The following is an 18,992-nucleotide window of genomic DNA, read 5'->3' as shown; positions in this document are numbered from 1 at the left end:
CCGCACGAGCCTGTGGAGGAGCAAGGCGTTGATGGCGCGGACGACCTGCAGGGGAAGCACATGGGAGAGCACCCATAAGGGGTGTGCAGGGTGTGTGCGGCCCTCCCCTGCCAGGGCCCCCCTCCCCTCCCCTGCCAGAGCTGCCTCCCCCTCCCCCCGTGGGTCCTCTTACCTCCATGAGGACAGCCCCGACGGTGGCCTTGCTGACGCCAAACTGCTGGCCCACGGATCGGTAGCTGTCTGGAGTGGCCAGCTTCCAGACAGCGATGCCGACCCGTTTCTCCACGCTGAGGGCACGCCGCATGAAGGTGTTCTGGTGCCTCACTGCGGGGCTGAGCCACTGGCACAGCTCCAGAAATGTCTGCCGGCTCATGCGTAAGTTCTGGAGCCAGCAGTCGTCGTCCCACTCCTCAAGCACCAGCCGCTCCCACCAGTCGGTGCTGGTGGGGTAGCTCCACAGCTGGCGGCGTATGAGGCGGGGGGGGGGGTGCTGCAGGGTTGGGGGTCCTCCTCCCCTGCGAGCATGTCCTCCTCTGTGGCAAGGAGGTGCTCAGCTGCCTCCTGCATGGCATGAAGCAGGGCGAGCACTGCTCCTACAGGGGCGGCTGGGTGGACCTCTGGCGGCTGCTGCTGCTGCTGGGGGTCCATGCCTGCATCACTCGAGGTGTGCGTGCCTACGGCTCTGCAGACTGCATGCTGTGCAGGCTGCGTGTCTGGGAGGGGCCCTTTAAGGGAGCGGCTAGCTGTTGCCCCGGAAGTGCTACTCTGCCCTGTGACCCTGTCTGCAGCCGTTCCTGGCACCCTTATTTCGATGTGTGCTACTTTGGTGCGTAGACGTTCCCTCACAGCGCCTATTTCAATGTGGTGCTGTCCAACGTCGACGTTGAACGTCGATGTTGCCAGCCCTGGAGGATGTGTAGACGTTATTCATCGAAACAGCCTGTTTCGATGTAGCGTGCATGTGTAGACGTAGCCAAGGTGTCATAAAAGAAAGATGAAGAGTAACATTTCAGGGCAAACAGATACTTACAGATTGTCGTGAAAACATTGGTGAAGCAAAAGTAGTCAACAGCATTAAATGACAGGAGATGATAGAGGAACTGTTCTTTCTCATCATCACAGCGGAGAAAGGCATAACGCTTATACAGTTTCCTGACAAAACAAAAATAATCTATGACAGCAACTAGATCCTTTCAGCCATATGCCTTCTATTATATTAGGTCAACTGTGAAAAATATGTCATTTCGATTGCTTAGAAGTATGGGGGCTAAGAGCTGGCAACATTTTATCATGCAAGACATGCAGGCATCCTGGAGGTCTGCACATTTTGGAGCATATCATTTTAATTTTCTGTGCTATTTTCAACCTCTGTCAGCTTAGAGCACTACAGACAGTTCGGAGCAAACTCTGACCCACTACACCTTCTGTATTTAATTCAGGATGCAGTTTGTTAGCATATAATATCTCTCACTGTGTATATGCAGAAGGGAATTCTCCATTCAGGAGTAAGATGCTCACCCTTACTCTGGCCCATTCACACTGTGTAAAAAGGCTGGATCGAGGCAATGCAACCTAAAAGCCCCATATTGAGCCAAAGGAGGCTCCTGCCAGGCAAGTCCAACAGAAGACAACTGTGAGACTGCTTCTGGATTAGGAGGCATGGTAGATGGGGCCACAGGAGAGACCATGGTACAGCCCAGAAAGGCTGCGGTAACTGAGGTATGGTCTATGCTGCCACAGGCTATTGACTGAAGTTACACAGCTTCAGCTACACAAGTAACATATATGAAGTTGACAGACGTCTTCCCTGCGGTGAGAAGAGCAGGCACTCACCCTATGCTTCTCGTTTTGGTAGAGTACTGAGTTAATGGGAGAGCACTCGGCAGTCAATTTCTCAGGTCTATATTAGATTCAGTAATTGACGCCCACTGGACTGATAGCCGCCTGTCAGTCCAGGTAGTAACACACCCATGCGCTGAGGCCATGTCTGTTTTGCTATCTGGAGACCTCGTTTCCAGCTCCGGGGAGACATGCCCGTGCTAGGTGAATTGAGCTGGCATGCTCAGAAGAGAAGCGTAGCTCTGCAGCACAGGGAGCTTGTTGCCCAAGTAAGATCCCATTCAATACTATGGATTTGGGAAAGCTGGTCCCTCCCACCATTCATACTACACTTGTATTTTTATGCAAGCTCATTCAGACCAAGCACAGCAATGTCTCTTCAAGCTGAAAATTATACCTTCCACCTCCAGTCTACAGATAACTTTACTTAGGACCCAGGGCTATTTACACGCTTGCTGGAGCAGCTCAAGATTGGTAGTTTGGAGAAGCCGATTACCATACAAAGGAACCAAATGGGGGCAAAAGAAAGCTATTGTGCATACTTATTAGCATTATTTATTAATTAAGTGCCACCTGGTGCTTCAAAAGCATACAGGACCCAAATGAAGACCTTAAAATCTTTACCTTTACAAACCAAAATCCTGATTGGAACAAACCCTGGCCTGACACTATTCACTAGCAGAGGGGTATGCCACCTATGGCTCCGGAACCACAGGCAGCTCCGCAAGGATTTCTTTGCGGCTCCTGGCGCTATAATTGCAAAGTTAGCAAAAAACCTCCTGATTATTTTTAATATTTTGGTGAACGTCTAAAAGCCCAAAAATGAACAACTCATATCTAAATAGCAAACAATATGTGATCTCGAAAGGTTGGAAAACACCCCCTTTATTATGTGCAGTGCATTGTGAGATATGTGTGCACACTGTTCTTAAAACAGGTGTTACAGAAAGTATAGTCTGACGTCATTTATTAAGGACCGTCTCATACTGACATGCATTGCACCTCTTGAATTACTGAGTTTTTTTTAACCAAATGCAGAAAAATGGCTTGTCATGCTATTTTGGTTGCCAACCTCTGCTCTAGTACATAGCAGTTACCACTATTTTTGTCAGACTGATGCAGCTGCAGCAAAAAAGCCACAGAACAAATTTAGTCACTTTCTTTCTACTGATTAAGAACATTATTTTTATGGATGACAACACAGCATACAGTTACAGGACAATCCAGAATGAAAAACTAAGCAGAGAAATCTCTCTCTTCTACAGTATGCAACTAAAGAAGTGAGCATTAATGGATATCCACACAAGAGGAACATGCAGAGACACATCAATCCAATCAAAGTCACAAGAACACTTAAACAGAAGAGTTGTAAGTTCAACATGAAATTTCTATCACATCCAAGTATACTTGGGTGAGAGTGTTCCCTCTAGGCAAGCCTCCTAACTGCTTGCCTCAGTCAGACAGTATATAGGAAAATCTGACAAGTGGATTATAAAAGACAAAAAACATTCTAAACAAAAATCAATAATTAACATATACAACATCCTCGTTTATACAACAACCTAGCCAATAAAACTCATCACTCAGAAGTGTTTCACTGGAAATAAAGCTCCACTGTTTTTAATCAGCTGTACTAACCCCTAACCATGAGAGCGGACGACCTGTGAGAACTTAACAGGTTAATGGCTTCATGTTTCATTTGTATAGCTTGAATTGTGTGTTTAGACAGATTATCCACAGCATTGAAAGTTGACCCTGTTTTTCCTTTTGAAGTGTCTGATGGTATTTCAAAAACCATTTTTATTCTTTATTTACGCAGGATGGCCACTCTTTGGTTTACGGAGCTCTTTATGAGTCTTCGTAACACAGCGCTCGCTCCCTTTTAGTAGTCATATGCTTTTACATTAACCACTTCAGCTGTATTGGTATTATTCCAAACACTAAGTTATCTCAACATGCAAGATTTACAATGAACCTAGCTTTCAAATGTACTTCAACCGCTCCAGCTTCTGTGTTCGAATAAACAATTCAACCTTTAATTATGTAAAATGGGAACACACTGGTATTAGCATCTAGACGCAGGACTGGACATTCTGTTTTTAACCAGCTCATATTTGAAATCTAGGATCACCAGTGTCTTTGGAATTCTTATTTTCACTGAGTAGAATGATACCACAGAAATTCCCAGAATTGGCAGAAATCATTACAATGACCAGGACTGGTTTTTCATTCTGGATTCATGTGGGCAGAAAGCTTCTTCCACATTTTAAAAATAGACTTAGACATCTGAGTCATTCCGCTTGACTTTCCATTTCAGTAAAGAACAGGGACTACTAGATTGATACTAAGCTAATTCCTTATCCAGTTTCTAGGCCTCACTTTTTGTTAAGCAGCAACAAATACAAATGACCACTAGTACATAATCATTATTACAAGGATGGCAGGAAAATGTAGCCAGGACCTTCCCCACTAACATTCACATTATATTTCTCTTCCAGACAGAATATACGTTTTCCTATGTCTGCTACATATGGCAAAATCCATTCCCTTAATATTGTTATGCATAGCTGTGATGGAAAATGCATAGGAGAATGACACACATTGCATGCTTAAGCCTAATGTATCACTTTACATGGAAATCCCCGCTCTAAAGAGCCAAAATGGCCTTGTTTAACACACTGCTAATCCGTGCTGACTGGAATGCTCTAATCCTTCCCTAGCTAGAACATCTAAAAATATACAAAACAAGCACACAGGATTACCATCTATTCATGCCTGTTTATATGGAAGCAGCTCATCTGAATGCCACTTGCCATTTTGAGTACACATTTATATTTTTGTCTCTGTCATTCCAAGCTACATCTAGAAAAACCGGTATGTTCTACAAAGGAGCAACACATAGGCTAGTGCTTTTGAGCATCTCACTTTAAATCTCCTTTTAAATCTGTCGCTTGTTCTACCAAGAGGGGGGTGGAGGAGATAGAATGTTGCCAGATTTAATGAATTAACCTTTGATGCCAGTGAATCAGGCCATGCATACACATTAAGCACCACGGGATTTAGATCTGAACCTCAGCACTGCCCCATGACTCCCAACTGCAACAACTAATAGCACACTTTTTTCCCCCTAAACAAGTGCTATTAATCATTGAAATGCTGATGCCTGTTGCACTTAACTATACTTGGTTTCTTCTTTAATTAGCATTGCATGTGACACGCAAATGCTGTCTGTGTGTATTACTTCTCCCTCATCCCTTACCTCCAGCAGCCACATTTGCCATTTATGAAAAGTGGTAGTGTCAAGGCACAAAATGTAACCCAAAGGACCAATTTCCACCCACCACTTAGATCTTCCTTTAAAGTCCAGATAATTTGCTGTGTCTTTTTAAATGCCTACAGGTATTCATCTTCCATAAAAACCGATACAAGCCCCTCCCCAATCTAACAACCACACTACAATTACAAAGACCAGTTTAATCAATCTCATGATCATGATGAATAACTGCACAACAAGGATGTGAAAAACATGGGCAAGTGGCATTTTAACTGCAGTTTTAGAGTACAAGCTAAAACTGTCTTTGCAGTCTGCCCTGAAATTAATTATTTTTGTTTTGTGGTAGGACCTAGAATCCCCAGTATGGATCAAGGCTGCATTAGAGAGAGAGAGAGAGAGAGAGAGAGAGAGAGAGAGAGAGAGAGAATGAGAATATCCTTGGGGTGAGAGGAAATACTCCAGTTTTATACATAGGGGCTGATTCACAAAGGCCCAATGCACAAAAACCCTGATTCAAAGCAGTTTAACAACTCGGAGCAAACGCTTGAGTCCCAACTGACTAAATCACTCAGGATGCCTCAAAGTGGGGCACCCAAAATCACTAGTCACATTTGAAGACCTTGGCATAAGTGACTGCTTATGATCACAGGAAGTCTGTAGCAGAGATGAGACAGAAAAGATTTCCTGAGTCCCAATTCCGGGCACTGACCACAGACCTCTCCCCCTCTCAAACACATCAAGTGCTATGAATCACTTGTTAGTTCCACTGCGGTACCTCTTGTTTGAGTGGTTAAACAGATATGAGTCTGAACAAGTTTGTGTTTTTAAAGTTGAACCATTACTAAAACACATTTGATATTTTCCAGTTCTGTTAAAGATACACAGGCTTACTTTGTAAGTTCAAGATCTGAAAGAAGCTGCTTCAGATGTCTGGAGAGTAATTTCTTTTCCATGGACAGTCGAACCCAGGCCCTGGCCTTTCCAACATCTGTTTTGATTTCACCAATGTTCTGGATATGCCTAAATGGGAGCAGGGGAGAGATAAGACATTGATTAATTATTTTAATATTAGTTTATTCCCTTCCTACCGTTCTTCTGAAATGGCAGTTCCAGAACTTCACTCCTCTGATGGTTAGAAATATTCTTCTAGTTTCAAGCCTAAATATGTTGATGGCCAGTGTACATCCATTTGTTCTCCTGTTAAGAACTCTCCTCTCTATAAATAAATCAGGAAGATAAATACCTGGGAGGGAGGAATCATCTTTCCCCTCAGCCTTTGTTCGGTTAGGCTAAACAAACCGAGCTCTTTGCATTTCTTCTCCAAAATACATTTTCCATTCTTTGGATCAGTCTAAGGGCCCTTTTCTGCACCTGTTCCAGTTTAAGTTCATCTTTCTTAAACATGAGGAATCAGAACTGCACTTGGCACTCCAGATGATGTCTCACCAGTGCCTTGTATAATGATACTAACATTTCCCTGTCTCTACTACAAATACCTTGCCTGGTGCATCCTAGACTGCAGTATGTACAGCTCAGTGCTTTGGAAAATTAAAAATTGCTCTTCCACATAAAACAGCAGACTCAAGCTACAAGATAAAGTCTCCAAATGTAACAACTAACTTTAGGTGCCCCACTTCAGACATCCTGAGTGATTAAGTCAATTGGAAGTCAAGTATCTGCTTCAAGTTTCTAAGAGTGCTTTGACTCAGGGTCTTTGTGCATAAATCCTCATTGTGGAATATTTCGTCTCTCACAAGGATTCTCTCTGTGTAGGTACTGACCCTAGCATAATGCAGACAGGATCCAGACGGAGAACTCTAAGCACCAGTCCAATATAAAAATAAATAAATAAATAACTTAAAGCCATATTGTGAAGAGAGTTTCAGATTGCCCTCTAAAAGTACAGTCTCAATGCTGTGTGTCCATACTATACATATATAGTACAGAGAAGATCATGTTTCCTGAATAAGTTTAGCTCATTTATCCTTCACCAAAATGTTATGGTTAGCTGGTAATAACTCCACGAAAAGGAAAAGCAATCTTGCAATCCATACAGTTTTATTAATCCAACTGCCAATCAATCCAGGTTGCAAACTTAAAAAAACCTGATAAACCATTATAAATAATTACATTAAAATGTAAAACCTTATTTGCTTAAATACACAACTCCTATCACTAGGTCTATTAATTGTAAAATTATCTCCTGTATTGTGTAGACCCGGTTCCAAAATATTTCAGTTGTTCAAGTATGAATCAGATGCAAGTGCAGTGGAGACTGAACTAATCATGATTAAAAGAAGAAATTATAGGAACCTGCATTATATAATGCTTCTCAACCGAAGAAATCACACCAAGAACTCTATGGTAGGGACTATACTGTTTTTAAGAGAGGAATACACAGGCACAGAAAAGCTGTTATCTTCCCAGGCCACAGCAGACACCACTAGCAGAGCCACTAGGCCTGAGAATTAGTCCTTCTCCAAGCTGGGGAAGATGTTTGTTACTAAATATAGATAGAGGTACAGATATCTCAAGCACAGGAAGGTCGTACTGTCAGTTTTGAGGTTCAAAATTTTTGTAGCACTGACTTTCACACACTCAGTACATTTAATAGACAAAACCCAGCAAACCCTTGCAAAGATTCAGAGGTTGTTGAGGTTCATCAGAACATAGGGAGGAGTTCAGAACCATGCAAAACAGTCGCACAGTGATTGGACAGATATGAACCTGTCCCTCAGTCTCAGAAATAAGATACCACAGATACAGTTCAGACAGACAAGGAAGTTGATTTCTTTTTTTAAAGTGTCCAGCTATAGTTGTAAGCCAGCGGTGGGGAACCTTTCAGGTCAGGAGACACTGACCACTACAGACAAATCAGTCAGGGGCCACATAAGTGAATAGCAAACACAGAAAGAAAAAAAATACCTCATTGGTGTGGTCCCTGACTGTATAGGGGCCAGAGATATGGGGTCTGGGTTGGAGGGAGAGTGCAGGCTGGGAACTGGGGATGATCTGGCCTGGTGTGGGCTGAAGGTGATAGGTCTGGGTAGGAGGGGGGTAGAGGAGCAAGCTGTGGGGGGATCTGAGCAGGAGGAGAATGTGGGAGGAGGTGAGAGTCTGGGCAGGAGGGGGATGCAAGAGCAGACTGTGGGTGGGGGTCTAGGCAGGAGGAAGAGTGCAGGAGGATTTAGGGTGTGGGGCTTGGGAGGGAGGGAGGGAAGGAGGGAGCAAGGGGTGAGTGGGAGTCAGGGTGGGAGGGAGAGTGCAGGAAGAGGGTGGGGGGTGTCTGGAGGGAAGGAGGCACAGGGGTGTGAACAATGGGGGTGCTGCTTACCCGCTCACCCGTGGATACACATGGCTCTGCTCACCCTCCCTATGTTCCCAGGCACCACCTCCACTGCTTTGAATTGCCATAATTCCAGCCAATCAGAGTAGCAGCATGAAGCCTCTAGGCAGCTTTGCCAAAGCCACTGCTGCTCCCCATCCCTTTCACCCTCCAACACCCAGAAGTGCTTCTTGCCACAGCCCCTGGCAAAGCCCACAGTCTGGATCCAGCCCTGGCTTGCCTGATCTGGACTGCAAGGCTCAGGGCTCCACTCCCCCAACTTCCACTGCAGGCCAGATGTTATGGAGGGAAGCCCAGATTCTCGGGATCCAGATCCAGACAAGCCATTGTATGGATCCATACCATGGGCTGGGGGATTCCCTACCCTGTTATAAGCTAATGTGATGATAGATGCTGTAGGTATATGGTTTCCTCAGTATGAAGCAAGTTTTCCCTTGCTAAAATGGCTTAACAATTTTCTTCCAGCTGAAGCACATTGCTTTTCCAGTTGAGCAAACACCTCTTCCAGTTGAAAAAACAGCTACTACAAAACCAGTAACTGCAGCCAAACACAGTTAAGCCTAGCTGTTCGAAAATCAGCCTCTGCAATCCACAGTTCTTCAGATCACGAAATAATCTTAATCATTTCAAGATTTAGCCATGAAAACCCTTTTTAACCCATGTTCTTTCATAACAGACTTTAAGGAAGACAGGAAGAGAGGGTGATTTTCAATATTTACATATCTACTTGAGCATGTATCTTAGGTTCACACAGAATAAACGTGTGACCATACACAAGCTGACATGAGCTATTGAGCATTATATTTTTTCTCAGTATTATTGAAGTTAACCTCTCACACAAGTTACATGCATACGAATGAACATACAGGTCTTGGGGATTTCTCATACTGCCCCAAACTAACCTCATATCCTGAATGAGAGAGACCCGCAAGGGTGACATTGCTGGGCTGGCATCTGACTTCCTCCTTTCTGAATCAAGAAGTACTCCTAAAGTGAGAAGGATTTTTTTAAAGCAGTTGAAAGATAACTCAAAGATTTTTAAGTAATATTTGAACACTTTGTGTCAGTAACACAACAGAAGAATCTGATAACATCTGAGAGTAATGGTTTTCCCTAGAACCCAAAAACGGTACATTACATGCTGCATGCCTTCCTGTTGTCAGCAACGAACGGTTTTGTGACATTATGGCACAAATCAGTGCTGACTATGGTAGTATATTAATGCATGGGGGGAAAAAAACCACTGACACTACATACAGAGTTCAGTTCAGGCAACTCATTATATGCTCAGTACTATGACATTTTAATAAGCTTAAAATCCAGGACTGATGTGAGACCAAAGAGTAGGATCAAAACAGACTATCATTCAAGTATTATTTTCTACAGAATTCTTCGCTTCTTTCTCAAATGAGCTAACACAAGTTGACAGGAGAATTCTGTGTTAAATGAAAGGTGTACAACCTATCAGTGAAGTCTACATCATAGGCTTAAATCATGAAAATGGAGAATACAAACAGAACAGCTGATTACCAATTAAAAAGTTAAGCAATGCTATCTTTCAGTCAGTCATACTTCAAACACTATGGCATGAGACATCATCTGCTCTCAGTCTCAAGGTGAAGAGAACAGGATCAGCAGTTAGTTCTGAACCAAGGTCTCTGTTTATTAGATCAGTGTGCACAGGGCAACAGAATGTTAGTAAAAGTCAAACTCTCCCGGTTTAACTACTGAATCTGGGCTAAGAATTTGGCCCTGAAAGCCATCTGTGCTTCAGTTTCTCCTTTTCTAAAACAGGAACTCTAGAGCTTTACCCACATTTGTAATGCACTGACTTAATCAGTATTGTACTTTCTTTTTCTAAAAGATACATATCTGCTGAAAACAAAATTTACACAAACTTGAGATTCATGTTGCTTTAGGGAATTTATGGATGTTAAGAAAGCAATACTCAGCTGCCCACTCCATTAATACAGGCTCCCAAAGTTTCTACCTGTAGGTATGGTTCATTACATTTAAATGCGTATTAGTTGCCACCAGAACAAGTTATCCATGCAGGATACTACACAAACCCTTTTCTTATGTTGGGGTTGGATTTTAGAACAGGATGGATAATTACATGCCCTGTAATACAACTATGCATGTTTAAGAATGGGTAAAGAAATATTGTTCACAGCAGAGGATGACTGTTTCGTGGGCTGGCAAGAGATTTTCCTCCTTACATACAACACTGTATGATTGGTGAGGTGTATCAAAAACATCTGCTTTTATAGCCTGTCTCTGAAACATCATGCATTGGTAGGGTTAGGGTTTGTTACATATTTACTTGAGCCTGTATCTTAGGTTCACACAGAATGAAAATACTGACCATACAAAAGCTGACGTGCTATTCAGCCAACAGCCAGTTAACAAGGTACCAGTCTTGAACAGGAAAATAAATCTTCAGAATGTCATTGGAAAACAAGTTACTTCATGTAAATATTGCAGTCAACAAATCAGTCTCAGCAGTTATGCAAAAATGACCTGATCATCAAAGTAAATATCATCCTCTAAGAGCTAGAGCACTGGAGAATTTATAGAATTCTGTTTGATGGGCATCATTTGGGACAGATTTGAAATAAATTAGTAATTTTGAAATTTTTACCACTTTTGAGGAGTACTACTAGTACGTTGGAAAACCTCTCTTTATTGTACAGCAACATTACCTGAAGTACTGAAGCTACCTGACATGGGCTTTCTCTGCCTATTTTCTTGGTAATGTAGCAAGTGAGACCACAAAGCAGATTTTCCCTAAAATTAAAAAGAAATTGTTGGTAACATTGTATTTAGCAATTCAAAACAATAAATCTCTTCTGAGTTTCATAACAATTGAAAATTAAAAGCCATCACTAAAAGTTACATTTACTACAGTATGTTCTAAAGATGTTTTTGTTTTTCCTATCAATAGCATTCATAAAAGAAACAAAAAACCAAGAAACAAAAGAGGCAGGAGGAAGTAAATAGCCAGAAAGCATAAATGCAAAAGTTTCACTGTCCAGCGTATTCCATCTTGGTGTCAATTTTTTTAAAAAGAAAGAAACAAGCTTGACACAGAGATTACGGTAACTGAACAGATCAGCTGAGCGTCACTTCGGTTTCTCAAGATACGACCAAAAATGTATTTAAATACGTACTACAAAGAGATGTGTGCTATACACTGATGTCCCACAACCCTGAAATCTGAGTTGACAGCCCTCTCCCCAGTGCAATGAGGAAGAAATGCACAGACAAAGCAGAGTCTTAGGCCAGGTCTACACTGGACATTAAAGTTGACTGTAGATATGTAATTCCACCTACGTCAATTGTGTGGCTAGAATCAACTTATCTACAATCGATTTACCCGGCCATCCTCACAGAGAGAGGTCGACGGGAGAGTTTCTCCCATCGACCTCCCTTACTTCTTGCAATATTGAGGAGTACAGGGGTCGACCGTCAACCCCAGATAGTTCAATTTCATGCATCCCCACTAGGCATGAGAAATCAAGCCCCAGCAGATCAACCCTCACACTAGGTCGATATTCTGTGTAGTGAAGACACACCCTAATGCTATGTCTACACATACAACGCTACAGAGGCAGCGCTGCACTGCCGTCGCATTTAGTGTAGACAACAAGGAAGAACCCCTCATCATTGTAGTTCTTCCACCACCCCAACAGACAGGCTACTTAGGTCCAAGAATTCTTCCATCAACCTAGTGATGTCTACTTCGGGGATAGGTTGGTATCAGCAGGGCAGAAAGCCACTGCGAGCCCATTGGCAGGAAGTGGGGCTCTGGGCCCCTGGAAGGGCAGGGTACCATGTGGAAGAGATGGGGGCAGCCAGCCCTCAGTGCCACCCAGACCACAGTGCCCTCCACCCCACGCCCTCTGACCTGCACGGAGCACTGGGCATGGCCCTCTGGTGGCAATTCAAAAGGGCTTGGGGGTTCCAGCTGCCACAGTAGCAGCACTGGCAGCCAGGAGCCCCAGACCCTGGGACAATTTCCCCCTTTGCTGGCTCCCTGGTGCTCCCTTCCCCCCAGTCAGCAGGCCTGTTTGACACAGATATGCCTGTCATACATTTTTCACATCTGGGCGATGCTGGAAAGTTCCACTGACAAAGCTACAAACAGTCTACATAAGGCGCTGATGTGGGTTTGAGAGCTACTTTCTAATGCCCTCCAAAGACATTTCGGGCTTCCCCTATCAAAGAGAGCAAAGGGCCTCACTACAAAAGTTAAAAAAGTTGGATTAAAAATATCACCACACAAAGATAAGGAATTTCAAATACAGCTTCAGGCTGTTCTCATAAACAGCAAAGAAATTTTGAAAGGCAAAATTCAGCATGCAGTATTTAGGACATTAAGTTAAAGGTAAAAACTTTATTCCATTAGTCAACATGCTGCCTTTCAAAAAATGGGTCAAGAAACCCTAGAAGGTGAGATTTATCATTGCCTCACCAAAAGATTCTCAGGCTGAGCCTAAAGCTGCTTGTGAATGAAAAATCAAGTCAGAGAAGGCACCTATAACCACAGAGGGATTATCCAGTATAGTGATTGGATGTACTTCCTCAGTAAAAAATTTGAAACTAACAGATTCCTTTAGGGAGCTAAGATGTAAATGGAGATATCTGTAAAGGATTAGAAGTTATGTTTCTGCTAATGGATAGATTAGAAAGGTTCTTTTTTCATATTTATAAGGCTATTACTGTTCAAAAAGGTGCCTGTATGGCAAAAGGGCTGTAAAATCTTGGATTTATTTGGGGTTTCCTATATGCATCTGCAGTCTGTAAGCACCACTGATGTGATTTAAAGAATCTGAACAGCTAGTTATGTGAGTCCAAATAATTAAAAGGGGTGAAAGTTGCAGGTGCCAAAAGAAAAGTCAGCTTTAAAAACCTAGTCAATCTTGTTCAATTCTACAAGTAATGAGGAAAGGGCAAACTAAACCCTCTGATCTCACACTACAAGGGTTTTTACTCCACAGTATTATTCCCACACGGTGGTATGTTTCTAAAATATAAAGCAGCCAATGTCTCACTTACGATGGTGTAAGGAAATCCTCTTTCAAAATGTGTTCAGTGAGAATACTACAAAAAGCCCCACAGAAACCTGATTTCTCAGTAGTGTGTCTGGAAATCCCACTGCGGAAACCAAAATGTATAGCAGGCCTTACAAAAGTTCAGGTAAGAAAAATCATTCAGGGCAACACAGCCAAAATACTACTTCTGGTGGGAGACAAATGCACACTCAAATACATTCTGTCAACAGATAGCACCTGCTCCCAGTGCTGGAACACCTCTGAAAAAGGCAAGGAAGCCAATGCGTCTACAGAAAATGGAAACCACAATACTAATGAGAATTGGGAAGAAATCAGACTAACCATCTGCCTTTTTCCTTCACCAACACCATTACTATTTGGAGACTTTAAAGGAGAGTAATGATGATGTAAGTTACACGAGGAGAACGGGGAGACAGCACAAGGGAATGAGTGGAACTCATAAGTTTAGGCTGTACCAGACTGACATGGTCACTGCATCCTACACTGCAAGGTCGCACTGGATCAGCTGAAGCAGGAGGTGGTCTTTGGTCAGTTGAGGGGCACAGAGTTAAACAGCACAGGAAAGAACCGGTTGGTAACTATGTCGAATGTAACAAATCCACCAGCAGGAAAACTGGCAAAAGCATGGAAGAGGGAAACCATCTTCATTACTATGGTCCACTAGGAAAATATCGGCTCTTTATTGAAATTGTGGAAGCTTGCTATTTTATAAATGGATTCATCCAATAGAGGCCAGAGTACGTGTAGGGCTAGCAGTGCTTTTTATTTTGGATCACAGTGTTAGAGCCACTACACTTCCTTCATCAGGCCTCTAATTATTCTACCACAACAGACTGCTCAGCACTGTTTGCCAACATCTGCAATTAATCCAAAGCATTAACCTTATGTAGGGTTGGCCGCCTGGTTGTCTGAAAGGCCCAAATCTGAGTTGAAGCAGAGTATATTGATGCTCTGTCTTCTAGGATGAAAGTAGTACCGCTTCTATCCTAAGTAGCATACAAGAGGGAAGGGGAGAGTCAGATGACATACCTTCACACACAGAAATGACTGTCATAGTAGGACTAAGCAGATTTAGGCAATGGTGGCATGAGGACACAGCAATTGGATTAGGATTGCCTGAATTAAATATGCAAAATACTTCCTTTAAATAAAACAGCATTCAACTCCCTTTTCCCCTCCCCACACACACAGGAGAAAGGAGGAACAAACACCACCTCCCATACTGTCTCATCTCACAGGAGAAACCAAACAGCTGGAGCTCTATAATAAAAGTAAAGCAACGCCACTAGCTAATGGCCCTTTAAAACTACACTTGCCCACGTCTAAATGAGTACTGCACCATGTTTAATGAGAACAAGCAAAAGGAAGAGAAAAGGAGGAGGAGGTTTAGTTTGTAAATTATGCTACACTGCTTGAGGATAAATCCTCACACCTCATAACCATTCCTGGCATGATAAACTGTGAGCTCTTACATCCACACAGCTACAGTGAGAGACAAATTAAAAAATGCAAATAGATGACAAACTATCACTATATAAAACAGACAAATAAAATAGTAAGCAGTAAAATAGTAAATAATTCAGAAAGGCACCCTGAACGTACAATTGTGTACTATACTTCGAGCAAGGGGGATTAGTTCAGTATCAAAACTGATTGAGTTAAAGAGTATAAAATAGAATTAAAAAGAATGAAAATGTCTATAAAATTGTAAGTAAGTTCTATGAAATACCATTATTTACCTGTTTCACCTGTAGACCATGACTCCATATCCTTTCTAAGAGATCACAAAGACTGGCTATTAATGTATTCTCTTCTACACCTGTGATGTTCACCTCACCATGACCTAGTTCCACAGCTTCTCGACCCATTTTTTCAACCAGCATCCTCTTCGTCTTGAAAAGATGGCAAAATGAAAGTTATTCTTACATAGCAGGAACTCTATGATCCTTCGTATTTTTAAATTCACTCACAATATTAAGACATAGACATAGATGAAACAACTGGGTTTATGCTATATTCCCGACAAGCTAGTGCAGACGCATTTCTCTTATTTCATTAACAGTCATCCATTATGAGGCATCACCAGTATCAAATCACCTGACAGCCTCTGCCATCTTTTCATCCAGTTGAGTTAGGCAAAGGGACATGTGTGGCCTCCAGAGGCTGGTCTGCGAGATTAGAATGGGTAATCACCACTGAGTGCATCTTTGAATGGAACAGCCAGAGGTCACAGCAGTCAGAGCTGGCCTCCAGAGCGGGAGGAGATCAGGAGCAGGATAGGTATACAATCAGAAGAGGTATTTCTCCTTCCCCTCCCCGTTCCCCGTCCCCCGTGACTGGCTGCCCAAAAGTCTGAGAGTAAATGACACTTTTCGCGTTTTTTGTTTTGGTTGTGTTTTTAATTTTCAGTTTTTGCATCCGAGATGGAGACTGTGAACGACGAGACTCTACCAGCCCCTTGAAACAAAAAAGATAGCCAAGGAGCCCTCTCACTGAGGAAGGAAAGCATGAGGTCACTATGTGAGGAAAGGCCCTGTTTATCCAGGCTATTTCTCTACTGGAAGATGGTAGAGACAGACTTGGGAATACTCTACTGTCAACATGCTGGTTCCTCTTAGCCCCCATCTGAGTGTTGTTTTTCAAGAGGAATCCTTTTCTGTGTATAAAGGTGGTCATGGAATCTGTCCTGCTTGTTCCTGGAGTCGGCAAGTGGCTGCTGTGTGGTTATCACTCTCATGCATGCTGCTATCTCCTCTGCAATGACTTAGTTCACAGCCACTCCTACCTTTCCTGTAGCCTGGCAGTTCTATCTGAAATGGCAGTGGTGGGGAGGGGGCAAAATGGACCTGCTGCTGGTGGAAGCAGAGATAGAGGCACAGGCAGGGTGTTTTCAGCAGATGAAGATGACTCTCTTAACAGGATTACTTTATCATTCTAACATTATTTATGTGAAGTTGTCCTCAAGAACAGTTTTTAAACAGGTTTATTACTAAATGTTTGAACTATGGTAGCTTCCAAAATAGTCAGTCATGATGAGGAACCCATGGCGCTGACTCAAGGACAGTCAAATACCAAGACTGCCCTTGCAATGGATAATTTATTCACTGTGATAGGTTAGACAGAGTTACATAAAAGTATCACTTTGGAATACGTATGTGCCAAACATTGTGTAGCCTTGTGGACAGAACATTAGAACTCAGATCTCCTGGTTTCTATATCTTGATCTTTCATAGCTTTAATATGCAACTGGGAGAAAGTGACTTAAAATTTCTCATTTCCACAATCTGCCTGTTTTTGAAGCACAGATAATTCAGCCATGTTTGACAGTGTTTGAGAGTGACAAAGTTTATGTAAAGGCCAAGTATTTTATATGAATTTATAAAAATAGGCACCCATATTTATTGCTTCAAATGTTCTCAGCTGAATCATAAAATAGTGAGAGTGGGATTTGCAAGTAACTAAGTCACTTAATCACATAAGTCCGACTGAAAAATCTCTCTTTGAAAGTCTATGACTTTTTTATGGTCTCAAATCAAATAAGCAGTTTTAAAAACCCCTCCTAAGAAAAACTTGTCCAGAGACCTGAGATTCCAACTGTCTCTTTTCTAGCTACTTGCAAAGGTACATAAATCAAGTTCTACTCACCAAATTAGGCCCTTACTGACGCCTAGGCATCTCCAAGGTCTTTGACATATCCTGAGCATTACTCAGGCCACTCTCTCCTTCTAAGGGTGTACATGGGTGTGAAGGATTGTAATTTAGGGCCAGTCTATCATAAAGAGCAGTATCCTACTCTGCAAATAGTTCCATTCAAGTCAGTGGAAGTATACGCCTCTGAACCAAAACCTACTTGAAATCAGTTGGAACATCGATACTGATTTTAACAGACTCTGGATCAAGACTATGCGAGCACACTAATTTACTGATTTTTTTAAAACAAAAAAGCAGTCAAGTAGCACTTTAAAGACTAATGAAATAATTTATTAGGTGAGCTTTTGTGGGACAGACTCACTTAGTCAGACCATATCCATACCAGAACAGACTCAATATTTAAGGCACAGAGAACCAAAAACAGTAATCAAGGTGGACAAATTGGAAAAAAATATTATCAAGGTGAGCAAATCAGAGAGTAGAGGGGCGGGGGGGGGCAAGAATTAGATTAAGCCAAGTATGCAAACACGCATAACCATTCTGTTAATAACTTAAGAGTTTGCGTGTTTACTGAAGAGGAATTTTCACAACACTCTTCGAAGAGAAGCTGCTGAACTCTCTTTTATAGTCAAATTCAACACATTAACACACGGTTTGAACCAAGACTAGAATTTCCTGGGTCACTATAGGGGCTCGTTTGCATACTTAGCTTAATCTAATTCTTGCCTCCCCCCACTTCTGCCCCTCTACAGGAGCATCTGATCTTTGTTATTTCTATGTTTTTATAATAAGTCTCCTAATATGAAAAGTCTCCCATCTTCCCAGGATATCTAAAAATAAGTTCATTTATTAAAGGGGGACACAATCCCCAAAAGGGAAACTTTAGACTAATTTCAGATTATGCACACACTGAGTTTGTGTATAAAAGATTAATTCAGTTTTACTAACTACAGCCCAGAGAGAGCTGGGGGTAAGAAGACATCTTCTCTACATTACCTTATTTCGACATTCCTTCAGTAACCCTTCCACAAATTTCCAGTTTGTTTGCGCAATTACTGATGGAGAGAGGTTAGACAGCTTAGGCTGACGAATGGTGCTGCCCAGATTTCTGGCTTCTTGGATATACTTCTGTACAAAAATTAAAAAACAAAATGTACCCAAAAATAAGAGTGACAACATGGTGCAGAAGTAGCTATAACTCAGTGTCAAATTCAGTCTTTGCTGCCTCATGCTCAGAAGGGAAAAGGATGACAACAGTTTTCAGAAGAACACTCCATTGTAGAGGATAAAGACATTTACTGTATAATTTAAATGGGATCTTAAATCAGCTAAACTGCCCAGCTAGCATCAGCATGCATTTGGGCCTTTGATTAACACTAACACAATCACCACAACACAAAATGGCTTGGATGCATAAAGTTATTTTTCTCTCACTTACATGGAAAATAAAAACAGCAGAGATATAGTGCTTTAAAGACTAACAAAATTACTTATTTGGCGATTGCATATAATTTTAGTCTGTGCATGGTTGCAGAAGCATTTTATATAGAAATCTAGACTGTCACTATGCCCGTCACTGCTGCTTTGTTTTGTTGGAGTACAGACTAACACAGCTACCCCTCTGTCACTTGTAGGCAGTGTTTCCTTTTTCTTCTCTAAAAAGGCTTCTTGTAATTACAGCTAGACATACTTCATCCTATCGTCAACGTGAAAGTTTTGCTAAACTGTTTTGCAGGTAAACCATGATGCTTTTAGTGGGGACACAAGTGTGACACCTGTCAACAGCTGGCTTGAGGTAAGGGGCTGT

At 42.2% G+C, this 18,992-nt stretch overlaps 1 protein-coding gene across 10 annotated transcripts in view; it reads right to left on the bottom strand.

Annotated features, from left to right (window-relative positions):
• Positions 1–18,992, bottom strand: part of DENND5A (DENN domain containing 5A) — a 116,306-nt gene that overhangs the window by 20,709 nt on the left and 76,605 nt on the right. For 6 of the 10 annotated variants that reach the window (XM_074997429.1, XM_074997433.1, XM_074997430.1 and 3 more), the window contains 7 exons: positions 18,182–18,313; positions 15,274–15,426; positions 14,416–14,520; positions 11,162–11,246; positions 9,362–9,446; positions 6,005–6,133; positions 1,031–1,152 (listed from right to left, as the gene is read on the bottom strand). In XM_074997429.1, the coding sequence (XP_074853530.1) occupies positions 1,031–1,152; positions 6,005–6,133; positions 9,362–9,446; positions 11,162–11,246; positions 14,416–14,520; positions 15,274–15,426; positions 18,182–18,313 (811 nt within the window). The remainder of the gene's footprint in view (positions 1–1,030; positions 1,153–6,004; positions 6,134–9,361; positions 9,447–11,161; positions 11,247–14,415; positions 14,521–15,273; positions 15,427–18,181; positions 18,314–18,992) is intronic. The other 4 variants (XM_074997431.1, XM_074997435.1, XM_074997436.1 and 1 more) reach the window with 2 other exon arrangements.

Source organism: Carettochelys insculpta, chromosome 6 (assembly GCF_033958435.1).
Source record: "Carettochelys insculpta isolate YL-2023 chromosome 6, ASM3395843v1, whole genome shotgun sequence".
NCBI lineage: Eukaryota > Metazoa > Chordata > Testudines > Carettochelyidae > Carettochelys > Carettochelys insculpta.
This window is presented reverse-complemented; position numbering and strand designations above follow the sequence as displayed.